The 12,140-nt window shown below is 39.2% G+C and overlaps 1 protein-coding gene across 1 annotated transcript; it reads left to right on the top strand.

Moving 5' to 3' along the window:
- Window positions 1-827: 827 nt before the first annotated feature.
- On the top strand, window positions 828-11,917 carry LOC126235286 (piggyBac transposable element-derived protein 4-like). The gene is made up of 4 exons (XM_049944012.1): window positions 828-942; window positions 1,046-1,639; window positions 1,760-2,495; window positions 11,764-11,917. The coding sequence occupies exons 1-4, from the start codon at window positions 828-830 to the stop codon at window positions 11,915-11,917; spliced, it is 1,599 nt and encodes a 532-aa protein (XP_049799969.1).
- The last annotated feature ends 223 nt before the right edge of the window (window positions 11,918-12,140 follow it).

Below are 12,140 nucleotides of genomic sequence, written 5' to 3'. Positions count from 1 at the left end.
TGATGAGGCAACATTCCATTAAAAAGGAAAGGTGAACTGTCATAATGTGAGAATATGGGGTGTGGAACAACCACATGAAGTTGTACAACATGAGGAGGACTCTCCAAAATTGAATGTGGTTTGTGCAGTGTCACAAGAAAAGGTGTATGATCCATTTTTCTTTGTCGAGGACACTGTTACCGGAAGCACATATCTCAATATGCTTGAGAACTTGCTTTTCGCACAGTTGGAGACTGATTCGAACGACTTCATTTACCAACAGGATGGAGCACTGCCACACTGGCATCTGGAAGTGCGGAAATTTTTAAATCAAAGGATTACTGATCGATGGATCAGTTGCACTGGTCCAAATGATCCAGCCTTACATAACTGCCCTCTAAGGTCACTGGACCTTACTGTATGTGATTATTTCTTGTGGGGGTTTATAAAAGACTCTGTTTATGTGCCTCTATAACCAACAACAATGAATGAACTGAGACATCGCATAACAGCAGCTGTGGAAGCTGTAACTCAAGACATGCTCGCTGCCATATGGGAACAATTTGAATACCGCATTGACAAATGCCATTAACACTCTAAGCGCCAAGCCCGTAAAATTTACGGGCCTGGGATCGCGCGAAAATCACCAAGCCCGTAAAATTTACGGGCCGCTACATTTAATTTCATTCAAAACACTGCAACGTTATTTCTACGGGTTTGGCCAGCGCTATACGTTTTTCAGATGTTTATTAACAAAATGCGTCCATAGATGTCACGGCAGCGCTGTAATTCATGTTAAAACTTATCTTTGCGTTCTCAGTCTGTATATCATTCAGTTGTTTGTCATCATGTTTCGGCGCGGTTTATCAGACGCAGAAATTGCGGATTTGATCAATCATAGCGACACTCTGGATAATGTAGAGAGTGATTCAGACGATTCTGAATGCAATGGTGTGTTTGAAGGTACGTATTTCCGAATTTTCCACGTAATTGTGCAGTACGCACATATCTGTTGAACATGTGTAAACGATGTATGTAGTTACACATAATGTGATATTCTTTTTAGAAGACGAGATTGATGACAGTTTGTCTTCAGATGAAGACGAGAATGATGTTGAAGGTGTTGCTTCAAATCCAGCAGCTGTGCCGTATCCGAAAGACAGTGAGTGGACTGCAGTTGACACCTACCGACCTCTGCCTGTCAACACGACACCCAGGCAGATACTAGTGGATATTGATGAGTCGAGTTCTGTACTGGATTGCAGTAAAGTGTTCCTTACTGACAGTGACGTAAATGAACTCAAGAGACAGACAAATTTGTATGCATCACAGACAATACAGAAGAAAAGAAGAGGAAATAATCTGAAGCCCCATTCAGTTTTGAGTTCGTGGAAGCCAGTGACTATAAGTGAGATGAGGCGTTTCTTGGGTATTATTTTCCACATGTGTGTTTCGAAAAAGCCAAAAATTGCGGACCATTGGAGCACTAATCCTGTTCTTAGTTGTAACTTTTGTCCCCATGTCATGAGCCGTTTGCGTTTCACTCAGATACTGTCATGCTTGCATCTTGTTGACAATTCAAATCAGAAAAAACCAGGCGAAGATGGATTTCATCCACTTTACAAAGTTTTGCCATATTATAATAATTTGAAGGAGCGATGTATCCAGGCATATCGTCCCTCAGAAAAAGTGACAATTGATGAAGGAATTTGCCCATTTCGAGGTCGTGTGAGTTTCCGTGTTTACATGCAAAATAAGCCTCATAAGTATGGACTGAAAGTATATGCTGTTGCTGAAGCCAGTAGTGGCTATGTTGTAAATTTTGAAGTTTATGCTGGTAAGCATATTGTTGACAATTCTTCGTCTGCGGTTATTTTGCGATTGTTGTCTGACAGCAGCTTGCTGAACAAAGGCCACACTGTGTATTTAGATCGATTTTATTCCAGTCCAGAGCTATTTCAGCAACTGGCAGAGAAAGGCACTGGAGCTGTTGGTACTGTGAACAAATCCAGGAAAGGATTGCCTAAAGATTTAGTATCTGCTAAGCTGAAAAAGGGCGAAATGTCTTTTCGGCGTAAAGATAATGTATTGGCAATGAAGTGGAAAGATAAGAGAGATGTGTATACATTGTCTACAAGGCATCAAGCAACATTTGGTACGCATACTAAGAGAAATGGGTCTGTAGTATTGAAACCACTTCAGGTACTTGATTACAACCTCAATAAAATTGGAGTGGATATTGGAGACCAACGCCTGCAGTACAATCCGTTCCAGCACAGAACTGTGAAATGGTGGCGAAAATTATATTTCCATTTGCTGCTTATGGGAGTATCAAATGCATTTTGGCTGTACAATGCAGTGCACAGGAAGAATATTACAATAACAGACTTTATAACAGTGCTTGCAGTTCAGCTTGTTGAAGACGACACACTTGAATTCATTCCAAGAAATGAAGGAACTGTAGGTCGGCTAACAAAGAGACATTTTTTGCAGCACATACCTGCAACTACTAAGAAGTATGCTGCTCGTGTGTGTCACGTGTGCAGTTCCAGGAGCAAGAAACAGAGTGGCAAGGCTTCTCGCAAAGAGACACGATACGAATGTGAACAGTGTGGCGTTGCACTCTGCCTGGAACCTTGCTTTAAAATTTTCCACACTAAAAAACAATATGATTCTGTGTGAAATTTATATGTAATACTGTATACTATCAGAAACATGTAATGTAGTGCCACAATTTTGGTTAAAAATAAATCACAATTGTATTCCCTTATTCGTATGACTTTTTCTAAATTCTTAAAACATCTAAGTGATTTCTATAACTGTACCTTAAAGCTGTGCATTGTAAAGTAGTTTCTTTCACTCAGAATTAAAGTAGAAATGTGCAGCTTCAAGATGGTACCAAATTTGCCACAATCCAAACAGTAGATTTGATGCAGTAATTTTTTTAATATTGGTAAAATTGCCCGGTTTCTAGGGACGGGTGCATAAAATAGGCCTGGTACAGAGAGTGTTAATCTCAAGGGGGCACAGTGAGCACCTATGAAAAGGTATAAGAAAACTTTTTGAGTTTCCCATTCATCAAGAAACAAAATTCATTATATATCTTAATTAGTTTCAGAAATATAGACGTGCCAAATAGGATGATTCTTTTTGATACGCTCTGTATTTAAAAAAGTAGATAATAAATCCGTTGACCCCTCGACTTCTTCCATACTGTGTAGACATCAGCTAGATGTGGCTTACATTCAGTGAAGTATTGTTGACGGCAATTGAGTTTTATACCAAGTAAATTAATAATATGGAACGAATCCCCCATGATACACAGAACAGATCAAAACACTGTTGCAGAAGGAACGAAAAGAGCACTCCATACTTAAAAGAACTCAAAATCTCCAGGACTGGAAATTGCTTAATATTTAGCAATTTTTCGACCAAAGATCCATACCTAAAGACAATAAAGTTGCACAGCTCGTACCACTATACAAGAAAGGAAATAGAAGCAGTCCGCTGAATTATAGACCCCTATTATTCACATCGAATTGCGGCAGGATTCTGAAACACATGCTTTGTTCCAATATCATGAAATACCGTGAAGCAAATTGTCTATTGACACATAATCAGGATGGATTCAGAAAATGTAGTTCTTGTGAAACACCAGTGACTCCTTACTCATGTGAAGTAGTGAGTGTTCTTGACAGAAGACCTCAAGTTGATTCCACATTTTTAGATTTTCAGAAAGCCTTTAACACCATTCCTCACAAACCATTTTCAATAAAACTGATTGCTTATGAAATATAATCTTAACGGCGTGACTGGATTCTTGATTTTCATTCACAAAGATAGTGACAGTAATTGACAGGTTGTAGATTCAACCATTACCAAGGGATTACAGTTTCAGACAATTTAAATTGAAAAAATCGTATAAAATGTTATGGGAAAGAAGAACCAAAGATAACGGCTTATTAGCAGTACACTAAGAAGACGCAACATCACCCTCTACTGCAGTAGGCTCAATGCTGTGCGGTATGAGGTCCTTACCACATTGAGTTGATAGGAGAAATCGAAAAAGTTCAAGGGAGGGCAGCTCGTTTTGTGTTAACACAAGCAGAAGCAAGAGTGTCACAGATATCATAAGCGAGTTGGATTGGTAATCTTTAAAACAAAAGCGTTTTTCGTTGTGACGAAATCTTTTTACGAAATTTCAGTCGCGAGCTTTCTTCTCGGAATGTGTAACTATTTTGTTGCTTTCCATGTGCATAGGGAGAAATGGTCATCATATAAAATAAGAGAAACCATACCTCGCATGAAATGATCCAGCATTGTAACAAACTCCTCCAATGATCAGCCCAGGAAGTTAGTGGAAATGATATGCTCTGAGCCACAAAGAAAACAGCACATGCACAGAATTTTTATCTGTGCCAGATGAAGAATCTGGTTGATAAAAAAAATCATGTATGTTGATCATGTGTAAAGCAAACTAATATTCAGAATAAAAAGCATAGAAAAAAGTAACACATCTGCAAATGAATTAAGAGGTAACTTACTTAGTCTCAGCCATCTATGAATTGTATTAAGGACAATTTATGAGCTGATTCTTTTAGGACACTTTTTTTGAAAGAATCGTTTTCTAGTAAAGAGCATCTTTAACAACCAATATTACACTTTTTGTCATTTTATTACAACAAATTTTACCAATAGGGACACGTTTTCGGAGATCGTCAATAAGTCAACAAATGCTGTTTCAGAAGACGAATACATTAATCACATTTATAAAATATTGACAATGACAACTCACACATTAGGGAGAGAGAGAGAGAGAGAGATACTCTGCGTAACATTGCATATTACAGAAGTGACATACTTCTATTAGCTTAATAAATAAGTCCCAGAACCTTTAAGATTAAAGGTGGACAGGACGTGAACCGTCTTTATAGCTATCCTACAGTTTGTAATTCAACACTTATAGCCACTACAGCACGATCGGGAAATACAGAAGCGTCCGATCTTACCCGTCGGCTTTGACCCATGACGTCACAAATACCGCGGAAACGAGTATAAACAATTCCAATATGGCGGATATAAAAACATCGCATACGTATTGTAAACACTGAAATACACAAGTTTCACAAAAAGCCTAATGACTGTAACGGGACAAGCGTGGGAAATTAGGGGTTTTTGGGTGCGGAGAAACTAAATATACAGAAATGTAGCGACCGACCGCCATTCAAAACCACGCAAAACAACGAAGTAAATCAACATCACAAAACTGACCAAATACCAATACGTGTTTAAAGAACATGTATACGTAATATGAAGCAATTTGATGAACATATTGATCAAATCAATATTTTCGAATCATAGGCGGCCGCTGCCGCGGCCGCATTCCAAAAAAAAACTCCCAACCTAACCTCAAGTGGGCTACGCTACAGATCAATATGTTCATCAAATTGCTTCATATTACGTATACATGTTCATTAGTGTCAAATCAATATTTTCGAATCATAGGCGGCCGCTGCCGCGGCCGCATTCCAAAAAAAAAACTCCCAACCTAACCTCAAGTGGGCTACGCTACAGATCAATATGTTCATCAAATTGCTTCATATTACGTATACATGTTCATTAGTGTCAAATCAATATTTTCGAATCATAGGCGGCCGCTGCCGCGGCCGCATTCCAAAAAAAAACTCCCAACCTAACCTCGTATTCAGGGCTACGCTACAGATCAATGTGTAGGTCCCTTACGTGAGGGGTCAAAGCCGACGCGTGAGATCGGATGTTTCCAACCTATACCCAATACACAAAACATACATAAATAACCAAAAAAAAAAACGGAACTTACCTCAAAAAAGTTCCAGCTCCACAAACTAGATTGGCCACCACAATCACACACAAATGCACACACGCACGCACGCACAGACACACACACACACACACACACACACATACAAAAACACACACACACACACCAACGAAAAAATACTGAAGTAAAATAAAAACCCAACCCACCCAAACGTCAACCCCCTCCCCCACAACTCCAAAATACAACACACAAACACTATACAACAAAATAAACCACCCACCCACCTACCCAGCCCACCCTAACTAACCACTTTCGGTCTATACATTTTACCCACAGCCCTTAAAAAAACCCGAAGAATGCAATAGCCCTCTGGGACACTCTTCCGCCAACAGTACTCATCTAAATGAGACTGAAGGTTGGAAGAGCGCCTCTTCCCCCTCCCAAGAACTGACTTAACCGCTCCCCACATCCCCTCAATTGTGTTAGTGCAAGCCCCAGTATCATAATTCTTAAACTCTAGACTGTGGTTCACTACTAAATGATTAAATCCCCTCTCACCCAACCCCCTATATGAAGAAAACGCATCTGAAACTACTGTGGACCCCGGCTCTACATACTCCTCAATTAACCCCACTAATTCAGGCTTCGACCTCCCCTCCACAATCCTAAAAACACATTCAGTACCCCCACCCCCCTGAACAACAGCCCCCCACACCCAAAGACCAGCCACAGACTTCCCCCTCCCATACTTCCTTTTACCAAACTGCGACTCATCCACCTCCACAAGCACCCCATGCCCACCCAACTTACCCCTGTACTTAATAAATTCGGAACACACCTCGCGGCAAAAGGAATACCAGTCTAAAACAGTCCTCTCACTCACACCAGTCTCAAACGCGCAAAAACTCTGTCCGCAACTGTAACAAAAATAATACGTAATAAGCACAATCTCACGCATGGCCAATCTAGACTTCTCGAACCAGGTACCACGCCTTACAGAACGCCATATGCCATCTTTCCGGCAACACCACATGTATCCGTCCCTGGTCCGAGAGTCCGGAACTTTAACCAATTTCATAGGTTCACGGCACACACCGCACTTCACGACCTCGGCAATTAAGCCAAATAGCTGAAGAAATATAATCAGCTCTAAAGCTGTCTCCCCCATCATAGCCCTCAACCGAGAACTATTAATCCGGTCTTTCATATCCATTCCTGAACAAAAAACCACAACCGAATACACTTAATAACAAACTCACCCGACGTACAGCAATGAGCATTAAATTAACCATTAACTCACTATTAGAAATTCCGCTTCAAATCCAACACCTGAGCAACAGAAAACTGACCCCACCACACGAAACAAACGAAAACCATGAACACACCACCAGAGAGCACGACAAAGAAAAACAAGACATCTACAAACACGCCACAATCGCAAATCAAACTCCGCGCCGTAATGACGTCACACACCACAACACGCTTACGTCACGGGTCAAAGAAGACGGGTAAGATCGGACGCTTCTGTTGACCCCACGATCGTCTATAATGTGTTCGTCGTAAGAATAAACCTGACGTAAATTTTACACTACGTATTCTTTCACTCCTGGTGGAATCTCATTGGATTTTGTTTCACATGGAGCGAAACCCAAGCTGTCTCGAGTGCAGTCAAGTATGGGATACGTTTTATGCTGGGGTCTAGTGCAGCAGGGGATACAACCCGTCGGCTTTGAACAATGACGTCACAAGTCGCCAGAGACCATGTATTACAAAGATGAAACAGCTGAGGAGAATGTTGAGAAACAAAGGAATGCGAGAGAGATAAACATAGATCTTGTCAAAAGCCGAGAAGCGATTCTTCTTAGTGTTGTAGCTCCCTTCAGTAGCTGATAAGTGTTTTTTGGCTTTAAAAAAAATCTCACGAGATAGAATAAACTGATCCTACTTTATTAAGCAATATCTTGTCAAAAGCCGAGAAGCGATTCTTCTTAGTGTTGTAGCTCACTTCAGTAGCTGATAAGTTTTTTTTTTTTGGCTTTAAAAAAAAATCTCACGAGATAGAATAAACTGATCCTACTTTATGCTGTTATGTTTTAGTTTAGTTTTTTTATTGATTGCTTAGTAAAGTAGGATCAGTTTATTCTATCTCGTGAGATTTTCTTAAAAAAAAGCCAAAAAACACTTATCAGCTACTGAAGCATCTGTATCATAGGATCAGTTTATTCTATCTAGTGAGATTTTTTTTTTAAAAAGCCAAAAAACACTTATCAGCTACTGAAGCATGTGTATATTCTAATGGGTGCGGGAGTTCCGACTCCTGGGGAGGTGGGTGGGTGTTATGCATGGCTAATCTATTCTATTTGCAGTTTACCATTTTCGCTTTTGCTGTTATGTTTCAGATTCGTTTTTTTTATTGATTGCTTAATAAAGTAGGATCAGTTTATTCTATCTCGTGAGATTTTTTTTAAAAAAAAGCCAAAAAACACTTATCAGCTACTGTGCCTTGGACGCTAATAGTACCCCATTCGTTACTTGAGCTGTATAGCTATACGCAACATTTTTATCTTGCTCGCGAATTGACATATATAGTGTCAGTGTAAAGGCGAAGTGAAGTACGGGATACAAATTATAGTTGTGTCGTCAGTGTAAAGGCGAAGTGAAGGATGTTGTTGTGATGGGGGTTTCGGAAGTACACATTCGAAAATGTCATGCTGATACTAGAGCTGGAAAACGAAAAAAGATCGCCAGCTCCCAAATTTCTGTTACGTACTTCGCAACACGGAAATACACATATTGGTGGAATAAGAAAGTGAAGTATGGCAAAATAGTGAAATATAGATAAATCAGGAAATGGAAAAGAGAACTTACCACACGGAAATATCGACGAATAACGGAAGCTCGCCTAAACAGACAGTAATGAAAATCACATACCCACTCTCACAACAAACACATTACGAAATCACTCTCTCTCTCTCTCTCTCTCTCTCTCTCTCTCTCTCACACACACACACACACACACACACACACAGACATTCATCAACCCCCTCCCCCCCCCCCCCCCTCCATCCTGAAATTATGTGCCCTTCGAGTGAACAATCATGTGGGAAAACAGCTTTACTGGCGTACTGAACTTGGACAGCATAGGTCAGCCAACTGGTCCAAATAATCTGCAGTGATATGAAAAGTTGCATTTAAGACATAAATAGAGAAGAGCAGAAAACAATACAGCTTGAAATGTCATTTAATTTTAAACAGAATGAAATAACATTCAGCAAAATTCCAGCCAGACCACACGCTCCTTAGGGAACGAGACAGAAGGTATAACATGCTCTCGTTCTTGAATAACATAATACTGTAATTAAAAACAAGAGTAATGGAAATTCATAACTTAAAGGTAATTTTTCTGTGCGACCTGTATGTGACTCAAAAACGTACTGCGGGGATTTCATAGTATAGTTAAATATTGAAGCTACTGAATCTATTACTTACAATAAGTCACCTGATAATTCTGAACTCCTTCCATATCCGAATCCGAAAAATACATTTCAGTACTAGAACTATCGTCTGCTACGTCGATAACGAGTAGATTCACGAAGCTATCCATGCATCAAATTTTTCTCCTCTTCCATTATGTCGTAGCGTTCTGTATTCCAACAGCATTCAGCACTGGCGTGTACTAAGCTTCATGCATTAGTTACAGTCCGTCTGGTAGCTTAAATGTCTTGTTATTTCTCGCGAGGAATCCCTTAACTTGACTCCAGACCAATTCTGTTCGGTTTATACAGTGGTACAGGGGCAACCGTAAAAATGTAACGTTTGTATGGTGCCCTCGATGTCTTGTAAGTTATTGCTTTCCATGTCTTATGACACTTATCACTCTGGCACTTGTGAGACCATGTCTGTGGCATGAAATGGATGTAGTCCAAATAAAAATTATCTGATTTTTCGTTTTTCTCCCAAAAATTTAATTTTCTATATTGTCTTAATTTACTGAATCTCCGATAATCAAGGATTTATATTTGCGATCGAAACTGGAATTTCTTGTCTAGTATTTAATTAGAAACAAGAATACGTGCGTTTAACGAAAAAAGTTATGATTAGATAAGTCTTAATTGGCATGTTTGGTGTATTTCATATTTAAAAGACGTAGGCATTCCAAACTGAATGAAAATAAAAAAGGAAACCAAATCAAGAGTTAAACCAGCGATCCAGGGACTATCATTTGAGCTATACATCTTATTTACAAAAACGCAAAAAATTTAGTGAAAAAAGTCCTCATAAAACTTCAACGCTGATTTGTTTTTGTAAGGTTGTGAAAAACTTCGAGAACAGTCTGTCTGTCGCTACTTTTTAACGACGGTCAACGCATATGTTTCACTACAGAGCTGGAAGGAGCTGGAAGCAACGTCTGCCATTTTCATCCAACGTATCAATAGCGAAACAATTCAGAGCACAACAGTACAGAGACTGCGACTGTACACGATTTTGAAATAAAATCTACAGCGCTAAAGTATGATTAAGAATAACGTTGATAGCTGTTAATACATTAGAATATCATAAAGTTTTGTTAACCGTAACATAGTAACAAGATATCTAAAACATAAAGAGGAACTACTTCCAAGAGTGTAGCAATACCAGTTACAAGTGTACGTGTCCTACTGCTACCTACAAATCATCGCTTTTGTTTTTGTTTACATCGTGTTTATTCTTATGATGAACAAAATAGAACAGCATTCCAGCCTTTGTACTATAACTTCTCGCGAGGGCTTTTTAAGCACTGTAGGTTTAAGTATATCAAATAGTACCAAGAGTGACGCGTTTTAATAAATCTTCAATGTGCCATTGACTTGAAACAGCGTACTTTCACAACACACGAGTTAGGATATGAAATTACAGAATCCAACATGGTGTTTCCCAAGCACCTGGCATCGAATGTTAACAAAAGTCAGTAGCAGTTCCTGCAGTCTTGGATAAGTGCGTGTGACGTCAAAATGATGTCATGACTGCACATAGTCTTGAGAATTGTAGGTTACCCTTGTTCGTAGGGGAGGTGTGCAGCTTTCGGCCAAAGAGCTTATAGTGATGTTGACAAATCAGAAACAGACCCACAAATGTTGGGTATAGAAATGGGCAGCTCGTAGGAATCGTTCAAGAACATCCAATACTTTAATAATCTGCTGAGGTCGACATTTCGTTCGAAAATCGTTTTCGAATGCATTGCATTCTGAAAGGCACTATTTCTAATTTTCTACATTATCTACAATACACCGAAGGTACATCAGAACGTAAAGTTTCTGTTTCAACAGTTTAGCTTTATTTTTATTTTCAGGGCCAGTCAGTGTTCAGATAGGGCGTAGGTGCTTTAAATATATGTTTTTCTTGACCAGTATGGTACTTAATTTTGTCAGCAAACTCTATACTGCTGTGCAGAACTGTGATTATGCAGTGACAGTACCAACACCGTTATACTTACACAGGTATTTAATTAGTTCCAAGAATAGTTTTAATTCTCTAAGGCCGCAAATAAATTCCCATTTCGCGCTCAATGACTAAAGCAAAAGAAATTATTATATTGAAATAAAAAATTCAGTACGTTTACAATTGACTGTTCTGCAAGCTCACATGCTTAGTTATCAGTGGAGGATCACGAACCTAGATTCATTGGAGACCAGGAAACATATTGGATAATCCCCTTCCTTCCCTTTTAAAGTACAAATACTTAGCGTTCCTAACGACCACCACCACTACTACTAACACTACTACTACTCATACTACTACTACTACTGCTAATAAAAGTAATAGTAATAATAATAACAATTACATTCACTTTTATATAGAAATGGGCTAATAGATTGGGCTTTTGAATATTGTTATTTGTCAAACAAGGTAACTTGCTGATGATTCTTCTTCCCGAATTTTTCGATTACATCGTGATACCATGAGTATTGGCTTTCAAGTATTCACAATACTGGTTTTTCAATTAGGTACAAGCAAGAATTGATAAGCAATCCTAGGCATCTATTCCTCAAGCACATTGTTACGCATTTGAGACAAGAGAAACTCCTTTCAATTGAAGCACTTATTGCAGGAATGGCACCAGTTACACAAAATAGTTCGAAAGCTTCTGGAAGTATTTGATCCAGTTCGCTCTCAGTCATTCTTTTGATTACGTCTCAAACGGACAAACTCAATGTTTATTTATGCTGGGAAAAAAATACAGTTTCCAGTTCTACACGAAACTGCGAGGGACTGAAGAACGCACCATGCCCTTAATGGTGAATTAACGCCGTCTACAGGAAATGTTGAGCGTAATTGGCGAACTGAATATTATTGCTTAATTTAAGGAAGAGCAGTTCATAAC

Source organism: Schistocerca nitens, chromosome 2, assembly GCF_023898315.1.
Source record: "Schistocerca nitens isolate TAMUIC-IGC-003100 chromosome 2, iqSchNite1.1, whole genome shotgun sequence".
Lineage (NCBI taxonomy): Eukaryota > Metazoa > Arthropoda > Insecta > Orthoptera > Acrididae > Schistocerca > Schistocerca nitens.
Note: the sequence above shows the minus strand (reverse complement) of the source record. Positions and strands in the feature narration are given on the sequence as shown.